Below are 14,722 nucleotides of genomic sequence, written 5' to 3'. Positions count from 1 at the left end.
TTTAGAAGAGACAGTAAAACTTTAAAACAGTCCCCTGCCGCTTGCAAACTGACTTGAAGTCAGTGGTCCTAAGATCTTCCAGGGGAGCTGATCAGATACTCTAAGGATTATTAATTTGTTTTATTTTAATCATTTGAACATTTTAATACAGTGTCTGATTAGATGGAGTACTATTAAGCTCACAAAATCAAAGGCTAGTAACCCCTTTTTACTTTTTAGCAGACTACTTATTTCTGTAATGAGTTATTTAATTTTCAATTTCCTTTAAGCTCACCCAAAGGGTTGTTTATCATCTTCAAAAGAAAGTTTCTTTGTGATATTAAGTAAGAGCTAAGACTGAATTCTAATACAGATGATGAGTTCAGGGTTTAGGGTATTATAAAACAACAGTGAAGTTAATCATTATGACGACCCCAGCTGATTTGTTGGCTAATCACCAGAAAGATAGGGCTGGTGGATCTGGTTTTTGCACAACATCTGATCCTTGCAGAAGCTTAATTTGTTTTGGCAGATAGGAACCTTATAGATCTCTTCTATATCTATGTCTAATTTCTCTTTAAGATTACCAAAGTGTCAGTGAGACATTGATGCCATCTCCTCTGCAATAATTTCTCCATAATCAAAGAAACATATTTGTATTAGAAGCTGGTATATTTGCATCTTTCTGGTTGTCTTTTCCAATATAAATAACAAAGATGTGAGCAGAGCAGCTTGTCATTCCTCTCATTTGTATTTGGTTAAAAGAACTCTTATTATGTAGTATATGAACTGAAGATAAGATCAACAATGTTCTGGCAAATAAATTTCAACCTTGGTTTACCTTTCCTCTATCTTCAAATAAAGTAGCATGCATGTCTTTCAGATGAAATTATTCATATAATAGGTAAAATAGGGAAAGAAACAAGTTCACTTATTTAATTTACCCTCATTTAGGAAACACTAAAAGTTTTTGTCTCTTAATTCAATAGTTTGCATTCACTGGCATCAAGATTTTCTGGATAAGTATTAAAATATTTATCTTATGATATTCCAATCATGCAGATACAGAAAGTATTCATTATAATAAAATATAAATAATATCAAAGGTTAAAATAACCACCAGACAGATGTGTTTGTTCCCAGATTACTGTAAATTTCAGGCATAAGTTTCCATAATATGAAACAGACGTTCTCATTTCCTGGTGCAGTCTTTTAACACAAGGAATTTAAAAAATGCATGTAGAATGGAATAACTGGAAAATATGTCTGTTCTACAGGAAACTCAGACTGTTAATTTGTATTCATTTTAGATTAGATTAAAAAAAAAATCAAAATCAAAATTAGAATTTCCCAGAAAAAAAAAAAAGGGAGAGGGGGTTTGGGGGGGTGCATGTACAAAGCAACTTCTCCACAAAGCAGAACAACTTTGAGTCAATATTAATGTAATGAAGCACAAAAGAGTGTGATGTGTATTTAAATGAATGTTTTATGACCAATGTTTAGCTGCATAAACAGAATAACAACAGTTTTTTTGGAAAGAAATGTTTGAACCTTATTAAGAAATATTTCCCCGGGCAAAATTGTTTCATTTTGATAGTGTTGAAATAAAATTAAAAGTATAGATTTTTTAACTTTTGTTCTTTGAAAGCCTGTTCCTGTGAAATATCTTATTTTCAGCAACCCACATGTTTGAAAGCCATTGTTTTATTATATGTTTTTCTACTGCATGCAATGAAGAACATTTAATCACCTGACTGCCACTGACTCTTATTGGCAAAGATGCTTTACAGAGGATCGATCCCTCTTATCCATTCATTATTTCTGTACTATACGTGTGCTTAGCCAGCCCTATCCTGAGGCTGCCCACAGTCTCAGAACAGGACTGGGAACGAAGGTCAGCAGAAGAGAAACGCCACCAGAAGTCCTGCAGCTCTCATGGGCAGAAGGATCTCTGTAACAGCTGATTTTTATTCCATAGTACGCATGCAAAATGCACTTTTCCTGAAGTCAGACAGTCCTTACTGCTGAAAACTGACAAAGTTCCTGGGGGAGTTCACATTTGTAACACTACCCTTGTCAGACTTAATCAGATCTTGTACCAGTTAGCCATCTATATTTTGGTTGGTTAGTCTATATAAAATACACTTGTAAGCTATCTGAAAGACATCTCTGCTTGTACAGCATGATATCTCAGGTTCTGATGCACAAAGCAGACACTGAGATTGACCCAAGTGTTTCTTAAAGAAGATGCACTGTCACTCAAACCAATACAGAGTACCCTGGTGATCCAAATATAAAAAGCCTTTTGGAGACTGCACTGTACAGACAGTGTGTTAGTTGGTAGGTGACAGTAGCTATTACTTCTCTTCTGTACAGCATGCATAAGATTTAAAGTGAATTTTACAGCAAAAGCTTTATCACAGAAAAAAATAGGCATGCTCTTCTGAGGTCCCTCATTGCTGGCATGAAACCCATAATTTCATTAAGATCTCTTCTCTTTATTCCCTATATATATATTGTTTGATTCATTCATCTTTGCCTGGCCAGTGTTCAGGCACAGTTCTGAGTAGATGTGTGGATGTCTTTACTGGGGCAAGTGAAGGCTTAGAAGGTTTTCCAACCTTTACCAGTAGCTTTTCTCCAACTCCATTATTGACAACGTCTTAGCTCATGAAGAGAACTACTACTATTTTTAACTCCCTAATATACTTGGTGACCCTACCCTTTAAGGTTATGGGGTAGTAAAACAAACTAAAATGAAGTAAAGGTAGTTAGGCTGAAGTAGATACTTTAAAAATTTTTCATAGAAATGTAGAGATGGAATCTTTAGAAGAGACAACATTATGGATTGTGGTAATGTCACAGAATAACACACAGAAGCAACAATTCACCCAGACTCAAAAAAAAGCAAAGCATGGGATTTAAACATATGCTCTAACTTTAAATGAACATATAATGTCTTTAAATAGTTCATGCATTCATAATTCTATGAATCAGGCAGGGATTAGACATGTAAAGTAGAATTCACCTGTTGCATATAGGCAGTATGTTGCATACTAGAATCTTTAAGGTTACTTTTGGCTACAGAAAATCATATGCTAAAACTGAGGCTGACAGGATCTCCGTATGCAGCTTATTCACTGTTGTTGTCAATGAGTCAGCATGGGCTGGGGACCACTGGGGTAGAACTGAGGAAATACTTGAAAGCCACATCACTATTCTGCAACCCAGATTTTTTTCTTTTTTTTCAGATGAATGCTGTTTCTGTGTCCAGTTCTGCTGAAAAAGCTCAGCTTACGTAATAAGTTATTGCATGAATATTCTTGGAAAAATCAATTGATTAGTCAGTCACAGCCTGAGGTACTCCTCAGTATACATAAATACTGCAGAATTTAGCTCAAAATACTCGCAAGCTTTGGGAGAAGTTGAACTGGAATCATATCACACTGTCTCAAGGCAATATTGTTAATTCCTTTATCCCAATAAGGTACAATTCCCTGATGTGGTTGAAAATGTCAGTGAACAGAGCGCCTCTGAAGTTCATGAGGGGCCTCTTCCTTTTCAACTGGTAGGTGAAATTATCAAGTTGTTCTCTGTTTGAAGGCTTCATTTTACTGAGTAATGAATATGGTTGCAAAGCATCTGTGCAAAGCAGTTAAAATTTATTTTGATTCAGAAAATTTACCATTTTGAGAGAGAGTTTCTGTTGTGACTTCTCTCTTCCTACTTTCTTTCCCTCCCACCATCCTCCACATCTACACAGTAAGAGCTATTTGATGATTTCTATGTTCCCTTTTGTATTATTATTTTGACAACCCAGCCAGTAACATCAAATTTTTGTTCAGTGAGAAAAAAAACAGTCATTTTCATGGAGAATAGCTAAAGTAAGTACTTCCTGGAAATTTCATGCTGTTCGTTAAGAACTGTGATGTCAACAGCAGTCAGGAATGACGGGGGAAGGGGCAGAAGAGAGCTGAATTAATCTCTTGAAAACTATGAAGAATTGGCAGCCATAGAGAATGAAACTGATTGAGCTTTTCCATTTTGCTCTACTGATACTTCTCATGCAGTGTGACTCAGATGATTCAGGCTATGTACTGAGTCTGTTTTGACAGAAATTAGGTTATTTAGAATCACATGTATTGTGCATGTATGAGTGAGTGAGACAGAGGGGGAGGGAGAGAGACTGTGGGCATATATGCATAGTAAATACGACTTTATCTTCCCATTGTTTTTGCAGTCTTAGTAAATAATGGTCATACAATGAAAATTAGTTTTGTGCAGGCACAGCCAGTTGCAAGCCAGCTGGTGTAATGATCAGGGCTGTGGTCAGCCAATGCACTGTTTTACCTGGTGATACGGTACATGTTGTGGGCAGCAGCTATTGGCTCCTCTCTAGGCAAATAATGCAGTCGTTATTACCTAATAGTTCTGTCTGATGGCCTTTCAGGACCAGAAAGAATAACTCCTGAGACACCATCCAACCTCACATGTCATACGATACACAGAACAGTCTAAAAAGGGGCAATATCTGGACTCCTATTCTGCACAAAGAGACAAAAATAAGTGTTCTTCCTGATGTCCTGAGAGAAAACGCACACACTGTGCTCTTTTAGTTTCTCAAAATTCTCCACACACAACCTCGCTTTCTTCTTAGCTCTGAATCTATTTATTATCTGTAATGATTTGACAAGCAAATTCAGTTTAGTGTCTGGCTTGTTTGTGAAGTGTTCATTCCTTGAATTGCTGAAACTGGTTATTTGTGGTGGGTGCTTGATCACTGAAGTCATAAAATATTTTTTCTGCTTCCAGACATTGGCTTGAAACTCTTGCAGTAGAAATAAAAAGACTGCCAAATAATGAATTGATCTGATTAATTAATAATATATTTTTATCATTATTAATCATTTACAAATGCCAAGATTTTGATGATGATCATTCTGGGTAGGCATCCATGCATATGAATACAGGTATATAAAACCAGCATTTATTGGTGCACTTTTTTGAAAGTGTAATTTTTCAGTGTTTTCCTACAAGAGCAAGGTAGTGTAGGTTTAATTTATTTAGGTGAGCAAAATTGCCACTAAACCCTTCTGAGATTTTGTAGCTATGCTTCTGTACATGAAAGATCACCTTATTCTTATGTGATACAATCTTTCCAACATAGTGTCTTGTCTAATAGCCAGGACTGTATCTCTTTCAAATATACAGTGCCTAAAGTTCTGTTCATGGTAAAAAGACGAGATATTTAGATCTATACAGTTATTTACTCTATGTATGTGGTTGCCATGATGCATCAATAATCTAATTTATCTGAGTTCTTTCTCTTGATAAAAAAAAGTAAAATCAAATCCAACAGAAAAACATGGGGTTTTCCATTCTTTGAGAACAGTCTGCCAGATTTCTATTAGCAACTATGATTTTTCAAAGGTTTTCATTATCTCCCAAACCAGCTGAAAACACAAGTCCATTTTAATTATTTTTCTGTATTATATGCATGCAACATATATATAAAATCATAATATGTACCAGAAATTATAAATTTAAGAAATCCAAAATCTATATTTTGTGTTAGTTTTGTGTTTGGTTTTGGTGGCTTGACTTAAATTCATGAGATATCTATTAATAAAAATTATGCTTTTGTCTTCTAAAGTTCTGATTTTGTGTGAAAATGACTAAATTTCCTCTTGTTTCTTCAAAAACCATTGATAGTTGTGTATCCTTATATTTTCTCTATAATTTATATATCTTTCCCAATCTTATAACCCAGTTTAGTTCAGTTCATGTTGGGAGTTAGTTTCAGTTTTGTCTTCTTTAATTGAGGAAATATTAAAGTGAAAGCTTTGTCTATTGCTGCCACAGACCCTCTTTGCTTTCCTTGAAATGTAATCCAAGACATTTGTTTTATTGACTTGAATCTTGAGAAAGTGCATGTTTTGAAGGACTAAGAATTTTGCTCTGGAAAACTTTATTTAATGGAAAATCTGGAGGATTTTCCCTGCCTCTGGCTATTTAACACATGGTCTTTTCCTCACATCCACCTTCCATCTTTTCTCTGTCTTCAGAGAAAACCCAATATAAGTGCAGAGAGCAGAATGAAGGAAGCAGCCAGAATACAGTGTCATAATGAACCAGAGTGAATGCATATAATCCTGAAATAGAAAACAGAAAACATAGGGGAGATAAGGGAAAACAGTGTATAAAAATGGGCATTTATGAATTTTTCATTGGCTCCTACTTTTTATAAATTTTCCTGTTCAGAACAACTCATATCAACTATCATTTGTAATACAACCTTTTTAAGCTTCAGACTTAAGCTGAAGCTTAAGAAAAGAGGGATGGGTCTTGGAATCCTAGTAGTGAGGCACTTTGCTCAGCTGTGAACATTTTCGTGGACTTTATGAGGCAGATGATTGACTTTGTCCCATAAGACCACACACACAAAACCTGTTGATGCTTAGATGTGACCTTTTTTGAATGAGAGGCAGTAGCTAACCGGTTGGTTACAAGAGGTGCTATCATTCTAGATTTTGGGGTAGGTTTTTTTTTTTTCCTTTTTTTGACTTATTTTGATTTGGAGCAATAATATCTGCTTAAGAAGGAAAGCTGTATTTTGGCAAAGATTATGCCACCACAGGAAGACAAAGATAGTATTGTATCAATGTCTTCAAACAAGATCTTCTATACCTTTTGTCAGTGACCCACAATTTGCTGAAGCCACTTTAAAGACTTCCCATACATGCAGTTAAGCTACACTGCAGAGAAATATTCCAGAAATTAGTTATTTATCTGTCTCATTATGCCATAGTTTATGTGAGAAATAAAGATAACATTCTGTTAATTCTTAGGAGGAGGATGTGTTGTTTGCTAGGTTGCTATGTTGCAAGGATGAAGCATTGACGTGGAAAAAAATGGCAGGAATATTTTATATTTTATATTTTAATAAGAAACATCCTTTCTTAAGTTCTCTAAAAGAAAGTGTGGGAATCTTTGACTTTATTTTTCACAAATACCTAGGGATCAATTCAACTCAGCAAATGATATCATGCAATTCAGAACAGATGTGAAATGAGAGGGGCAAAAAAAAAAAAGAAAAACCAGGCAGAAGCAATGTTTAATTACAGGAAGAGCAGAAAGAAAGGAAAAGAAAACTGCCCTCAAAATAGTCATATACAATATATTTTGTATTTCAATAAGATAAAAAATAATTGCACCGTCTAGAAGACATGAAAAGCTTAACATATGTATCACAACATATTTTCTCTGTTTGGATGAGTAATACTCATTTTCAATTGACACACTGAGAATTAAATAGAAAAATACTAATATAATGTAACTAATACTTTAAAATGTTCTATATGCAATATTTTTAAAGAGAATCATTGTCCTGGTTTAAGCTAGGATAGAGTCAATTTTCTTCTTATTAGCTGGTAGAGTGCTCTGTTTTGGATTTAGGATGAGAATAATGTTGATAACACACTGATGTTTTGGTTCTTGCTGGGCAGAGTTTACACTAGTCAAGGACTTTCCAGCTTCTTGTACTCTGCCAGATGCACAAGAAGCTGGGAGGGAGCATAGCTAGGACAGCTGACCCAGACTGGCCAAAGGGCTATTCCATACCGTATGTCATCATGCTCAGTATATAAAGCTGGGGGAAGAAGAAGGAAGGGGGGGACATTCGGAGTGATGGCATTTGTCTTCCCAAGTAACCGTTACGCGTGATGGAGCCCTGCTTTCCTGAGGATGGCTGAACACCTGCCTGCCAATGGGAAGTAGTGAATGAATTCCTTGCTTTGCTTTGCTTGTGCGCGCAGCTTTTGCTGTATCTATTAAACTGTCTTCATCTCAGCCCATGAGTTTTCTCACTTTTACTCTTCCGATTCTCTCCCCCATCCCACCGGGGGGGAGTGAACAAGCGGCTGGGTGGTGCTTAGCTGCTGGCTGGGGTTAAACCACGACAATCATTTATTGTGATTATAAATCTTTGGTTTTAGCCATCAATGTCCTTTAAAAAAGGAAAAATATCCTCTTATCAAAGCATAGTTGCTAAAGTGCATGCCATACTCAAAATGCAAGCCAATGTGTGTTTTCATTGATAGCTTCAGGCCTTGTTATACAGTGCATGTTTTAAAACTCTGGAAAACAGCATTTGGGATTTTCTAGGAGATAGAGTAGAATTACCAGCCAACCAAAACCTGTCTTTTACAGGGTATAAGAAGGAATACTGGCTGATCAAAGGCCATAATATCTGCTTTGCTATTAGGAAAATTTCAAAAAAATTCAATACATTTCGGTTCCAAATCACAGGCTTCTAATATTTAAGCTAAAGAAGTCACCTTTCACTATCATTGAAACAAAGAAAAGACTTTGGACTGCTCTGGATCTACTTACTCAGTTGGGTCAGCTGACTCATGCAAAGGCTGCTGAGCAGTGAGTGGTATGCACAAATATGAGATCAGTTCTTACGCTTTTGTACTGCCTCGTGGGTAGCACATCTTTAGGCACGAAAGGAAGATTTCTGTGTAAAACCTTTGGTGCCTAGAAAGTCTAAGATGTCCAAGAAGGGTTATTTGGGGTCTTTGTTGGGAAAGCAGGCACTTAAATCACATTTGTACTACCAAGTAAGAGTGAAGAGGGACTACTTTCTGGTCTACCAGCTGGCCCAGCACAGTTCATCTGCAGACCTCTGCATTTTTTCCTTTTCCTCCAAAGAACAGCATGGCCATATCAAAACTGCTTACTGGGTGCAGTGCTTGAAATATGCCTTTTCCCAGACGATGGCTGGTCACTGTCTGGAAATGTATGAGTTAGCACAGGCCAAAGCTGTGGAGGCAGTAGGCTAACAGCTAAGCACTATGGGTGAACCTTCTCTAGTGCTCAAATCTGGCTTTGACCTTTTTTTTTCCTTATCTAGATGTGACTTTAAATTCCACCTCAGATGCACTATAAGTACTCAAGTGTTAAATTAGTGCTTTTCCATGATGTTCACTCCTCCAACTACTCAGACTCTTTCATGTCACTTCTCAGGCCTGAAAAAGACCTGGAAAAATGAAGGATCTTTGTGGGAAGGACTGAAGACCAGCATCTCCTATCTTCTAGGCTAGTTTTCAGGATGCTCTGAGGGTTTCACCTACTATTTCTTGGACATCTTACAGTATTCTGCAGAGGTATCTTGTCCCACAAACCTGAAGTATCTTCTGAAGAAACCAGAGCATGGGGGTAGGAAAGCTTATAAGTATCAGCATCTCATCCTGAAGTGAGATATGACCTAAGTTCCTATCCAGACAGAACTATGAAAATCTTAGTTTCCATGTAGCCTTACTGGCCAAAACAGAGCAAAATGGGACCATCATATCAAAAATCTCGATATAGACTGCAGATAAGATTGAAAGGGGCTGCAATAAAAAGGATAGAGAGTGGGAGACACTTACCTGAGAAACAGATCTCAGGAATAGGTATACTCATGCATTCTTTAAAGCTACGGACAAGAGTTCAAATGTAGTTTTGAGCCAAAGCTGAGGACTTGTGAATCAGAGCAGGAAGATGATGTGTACAAACTGAGACTGGATACATAAAAATGCTCACAGAAGTCTATGATTGCATTATTTACTTCTGCTCTTGAATAAACGTTTATTTCCTGTCTTGTTTAAGTAGACACATGGGTTTGCTCATTTTCTTGTTACCATGTATGGTGTGCTGTTCAATACACTCCCTATAAACTAATGCACATTTTCAAATATGATTCATAAACCAACTTACTACTCTTAGATCTATCCTATGAAGAGAAAATGTGGATTCATACCGAACGGATCTACAGTGCTAGTGATCAGGAAGGAACATCTGTTATCAGAGCCAGCGTTCCTGTCTCCAACCAATAGACTATGCTCAATGACTAATTAAAAACACAAAACAATTACTTTATTTCTTTTATTGTCGCAAGTATCAACATAGCAACTGAAGCATTAAAAATGTGGTAGGGGATATAGTCAACACTGTTAAAAACCACTTGCTGTTTAGAATTTTATTTAAGAACAAAAAGTACACACATCGCCTAGTCTTCCTTCTCATTAATCATTTACTGTGGATAAGAAACCTTTGTAAACAATTAAAATTGAATTTGTAATGAAAAAAATCATGTTCTAAAGAATGCAGTAGGCAAAAGCTGCTATAAAGAGATAATCACAAGCCACAGATTAGTGATAAAGGCTTCACTTTACCACCTAGCAACCTTACCCATACCTGCCACTGTTGCAAACAAGCTAAGATAAAAGTTTTGTGATTCCAGGACTAATACAGTGAAATTAATTACACAGTTTAAGCTGCTCTGACACTAATAAAAATTGTAACTGATGAGATGAAGCATAATGAAATCAAACCAAACTCTCAGCTAGATTGCTCTTTTCAGGTGTCAGTTTTTGAATTTTCAGTGCTTAAAAATTTAATCTAAGTTTCCTTTTTTATTAAAAACAGGTCTAGGAAGAAGGAAAATAATCATCTGACTATATTGCTTTTCAGCCTGTGATAAAGGAAAGGTAGTTACTAAGCTTTTCAGATATTCTGAATGAATACAAAAAGGAAATTTTTGTAATATAACAATCTAGATAGCAAGTATCTAGCCAGTAAATAATGTACTTCAAAACAGATACGTGGAAAATAAAGTGGGAGACAAGCAAACCTCTCTGTACTCAGTCATACAGGTTTTTCATCACCTTCGTAGCCTGGTGTCCAATCTATTTTTGTATGACCACGTGTGAAACTTTTCTGTGTCCAAAAGGCTAGTTTAATTCTTATGACAAAGATCATTCCTCAGAAGGGAACAGGCAAAACTAAAATCAGCTATTTATTTTGTTTTCCTTTTTAAATAATGATAATAATTGTAATAATCACAGGTCCTGCAGCCATGGCTGCACAGCATCAGATGACAGAATCTTTAATGTGTTCCTTTTAGCTCCCAAATGTAGACATTGGTCCTCACTGTTGTGGATTTATCCCCTAGTCTACAGCTGTTGGCATTCAGGAACCCTAATGTATGTTTTAATGCTGTGGACTGGGTAAGGTTTTATTTGAAGGGAAGCAGCACCATCTATTGCGATCTGATAGCTTAGCTCTAGATGATATAAAGAACAGAGATGGCCTGAGCCCAGTTTTAAACTCTTTCTTGCACTTACTTTCATATGTTTTTCCCAAACCAACTTCAAATGAGGTTAGGATCTCAGTTTGTATATGATAAGGTACAGGGACAGGGGTGTGTGGCATGTGTGCATGTGTCTAATAAAAAGGTCCATCTAGGAGACATACCTGTTTACAAACTAAGATAAAATAATAGCATAAGCCTGGTCCTGACTAGCTGTTGCTTTTAAGTGACTTGGCTGGAGTTTTCGTTTCTGAAGTGGGAGGATAGTCAAGAGTATGTTTTACTCAGGTGATAGTCTCTCAAAATTTGCTTTCAGAAGCAGCATTAATGTAGGTGTGTAGTACAGTATGTTCTTCTAATGACAGTGCTATTGTCATCCATCTATACTTCTGGTTCTTCTCTTTTTCCAGACTGTCTACAAAGCCTGGCTCTGTTCCCAGTATTTTGAAGTCACACAGTTTCACTGCAGCAACAGAATTCCTTGCAAGCAATACTGTTTGGAGGTTCAGACGAGGTGTCCCTTTATATTACCAGACAATGATGATGTCATCTATGGAGGACTATCAAGTTTCATCTGTACAGGTATAGTATAGAAAAGCTAATTTCACTTGTTTTCATAAGTCTAAATGTGAAGGAGAGTGTGGATAATGTTTCTTCCATTAGCTCTGACTATGAGAGCCTGAAGGTATTCCTCATCACAAAGGTTTCCTGGAGGTGCTAGGATTTGAGCCCAGATTTAGTAATGCACATTTACGCTACAGCTTGCCACAGTCATTAACTTTACAAAATAAAATTACTAGAAGAAATTTGTTCTGGTTATTCTTTACACGTAATAATTTGGTAGATAATTTTTGTTGCTCTACATCATGCAGTACTCAGAGAAAAGAGGCTGTGTCATGCAATATTCAGAAAAAAAGAGAAAGGCAAGTCCCGTTTTTAGTATATTCACCTTTGTTCACCTGCATTTTTATGTCACATAAATGAAGAATCTGAGCCACAGCATTTAAAACTGTGCAGAAGCTCTTGGAAGGTAAATGTCTAAGGAAAGGTCTTTCACTAGTGAAGAATTTTAAGAATCAGTCGTTCACTTGTGAAGAACTGATCTTTTGGTCTCTTCTTGAGTCTTGTGACATTCTGTGAGTATTTTAGTTTTAAAAGATATTGCTAATGTAGGTCTATGCATTGATTTATAAAATGGTTTGGTTTCTTTTACATTCCATTTTGCTTCAAACACTACCCCAGAATGATCCACCCAGAGAGGACATGGTAGGTAAGAAATACCTTTAGTACATCTCAGGTATCTCAGATACTCTTGTTAAGACTGGCTGGGAGTCATCCACACAAAATTTCAGCTCGTTTCATTATCTGCAGATTTCTGGTGCCTAGAGAATCATCTGAGAATCTTCAAGATATTTAGGCAATTTATTGCCACTAAATCAGTAAAAGGGCATTTCAACACAGATCATTTGGCAACCTGGTCCAAATAACTGAAATTAGAGAGCCTCCACCTTAAATTAGGGCTCCACGGGAAAGCTTGATACTAAACGAATTGTCCAATATAAGCTACTTAAAACCAGAGTAAAATATAAAAACCCATAATTGCTTCATAACATCTCAGAGGCAAACATAATGTTTGTGGCAACTCGTTTCACCTTATGCCCTGTGTATATAAGGGAGTTCTAGTAGCAAGATATTTACAGTATTTCTTCTTGAAGATTAAGCTTATTGCACACAATCAAGCAATATCCATCCATATGCAAAAGACAATATAATGAAATGTAAGCTGAGTTATAATTTGGTAGTCATCAATAAGGTAGTGGTGCTTAGCACTTCACTTCAATGCATTTCATGAATATTAATAGCCTTCCAATATGCATACACAGTAAGCAAATGAGCATTATTTTCCATTTTAAGATAGGACAGTAAAAGCTGAAGTGAGAGACTTAGGACATTTTTATTTATAACATGTATACAATACATATGTGTGTGTGTGTGCATGTATATACACGTGTGCATACTTACATACATACACAATGGCAAAGAACAAACAAACAATAAACAAAACTGTCTTAGTAATTATTTCAGAAAATCTCTTAGGAAATACATATCCACCTCTTCATTTTCCTAGTATATCTCCAAGTCCAAATTCATTCCTAAAACAGATGAAATAGATGACTTTGCAAAGATTACTGACAGTCGACACCTCTGAGTTTGGGCTGAAAAGCAGATTTAGGGGAGGATTAAACTCATTTTATTGCAGGTATTAGTAATGTGGGTATCTACACATAAACCCTGTGACTAAGCTCTCACTAGAGTCACTGAAGATCTGGTATAGTCAGTAGAGCTGAGAGCTATTTAATTCAGCCTAACAGGCTCCTGCACCTGATGAGCTGACTAGCTCTCTGTGCCCTGCTAACAGCTGCACTCTATTTGCTGTAGCTGCTGTTAGTCACCAAGGTCTTATTGCAGACACTTAAAATCAGGGTGACCTGAATCTCATCTCAGCAGTCCACTAACTAATATTTGGTTGAACTTTTGTCCTCTCAAGTCAAGACCCTCAGCATCACCAGAGCAGAGCTTGTATTCACAGACCCATAGGAGTCAGCATGCTGACACTAGGGAGTTGTGTGCAAGAGAAGATGCTGAGGAGAGGTACAAGGCTGCAATTCGAACTTTGTCTGGAATACAGGCCCATTGTCACCCTGTTATTATTGGCAGCTCACTGTAGGAGCATTTCCTGATACTAAACAATGAGAAATCAGATTAATATCTGCTGTGGGACTAAAGAATTACACTTCTCTACAGCTTAGTGAAAACAGAATTATTTCATGCTAAGTATGGTGAGTTCAACATCAGACAAAATACCTCAGCATAGCTTGTAGCTTGACAGTTAACTTGAACTCCTTTTGCAGAAAAGCAAGTGAAAGCAGGTCACCCATGTCTTGAGGGACCTCCTGCTGCAATTTTGGTGAGCTCCTGTCTGGCAGACATGTTCTGGGATTTCTGATTACTGATCCTGCTGTTCCTAGAGTGGGTGAAATTCATTGGCAAAAACCAAAAGAGTCAGGTCAAAGGTATTTCTATTTGATATTTAGGTGTTATAGCTGATTGTCTGGTGTCTCCATTCAACCTAAGTTCACTGTGAAGCCGGTCACCATTGAGCTCTGCTACAGGAAACACAGCAGGAGCAAACTGTATGTTCAGGGATTCCTCATGAATGACATTTTGCCACAGCCTGTCACTCATTTAAATTAGGCTTGAATACCTCTGCTGCTCCTGACTCCGATGGTATCCCATGGAGAGAAATGCTACAGGTCCTTTTTTGAATTTTTGCCTTACATTTTCAGAGAAATACAGCAGTAACTGAATTGGGTTATGTTGGTATGATATTTTTCCCCCATGAAACTAATGAAAGACTAGCTGGCTTGCTAAGGAACACTGTTAATTATAAAATATCATCTGGAGAAAAAAAGGAGCCCCTTTGTTTATAGGATAATTTATCTCTGAGAAACATCAAGAATTTGTGGATTCTGATTTTCTTTAATAATGTTTTAGAAGCAATAGTTTTATAATAAGGGCTTCCCTTCCTCCTCTCCATGGTAACAGACT

The 14,722-nt window shown here is 36.8% G+C and overlaps 1 protein-coding gene across 1 annotated transcript in view; it reads left to right on the top strand.

Moving 5' to 3' along the window:
• Nucleotides 1-14,722, top strand: part of NALF1 (NALCN channel auxiliary factor 1) — a gene marked incomplete at both ends in the record, with an annotated part of 487,096 nt that overhangs the window by 463,759 nt on the left and 8,615 nt on the right. Inside the window, one exon of the mRNA XM_082333435.1 lies at nt 11,524-11,695. Coding sequence (XP_082189561.1) covers nt 11,524-11,695 — 172 coding nt within the window. The remainder of the gene's footprint in view (nt 1-11,523; nt 11,696-14,722) is intronic.

The sequence above is a fragment of the Platalea leucorodia genome (assembly GCF_965183815.1).
Source record: "Platalea leucorodia genome assembly, chromosome: 2".
NCBI classification, from domain to species: domain Eukaryota; kingdom Metazoa; phylum Chordata; class Aves; order Pelecaniformes; family Threskiornithidae; genus Platalea; species Platalea leucorodia.
This window is presented reverse-complemented; position numbering and strand designations above follow the sequence as displayed.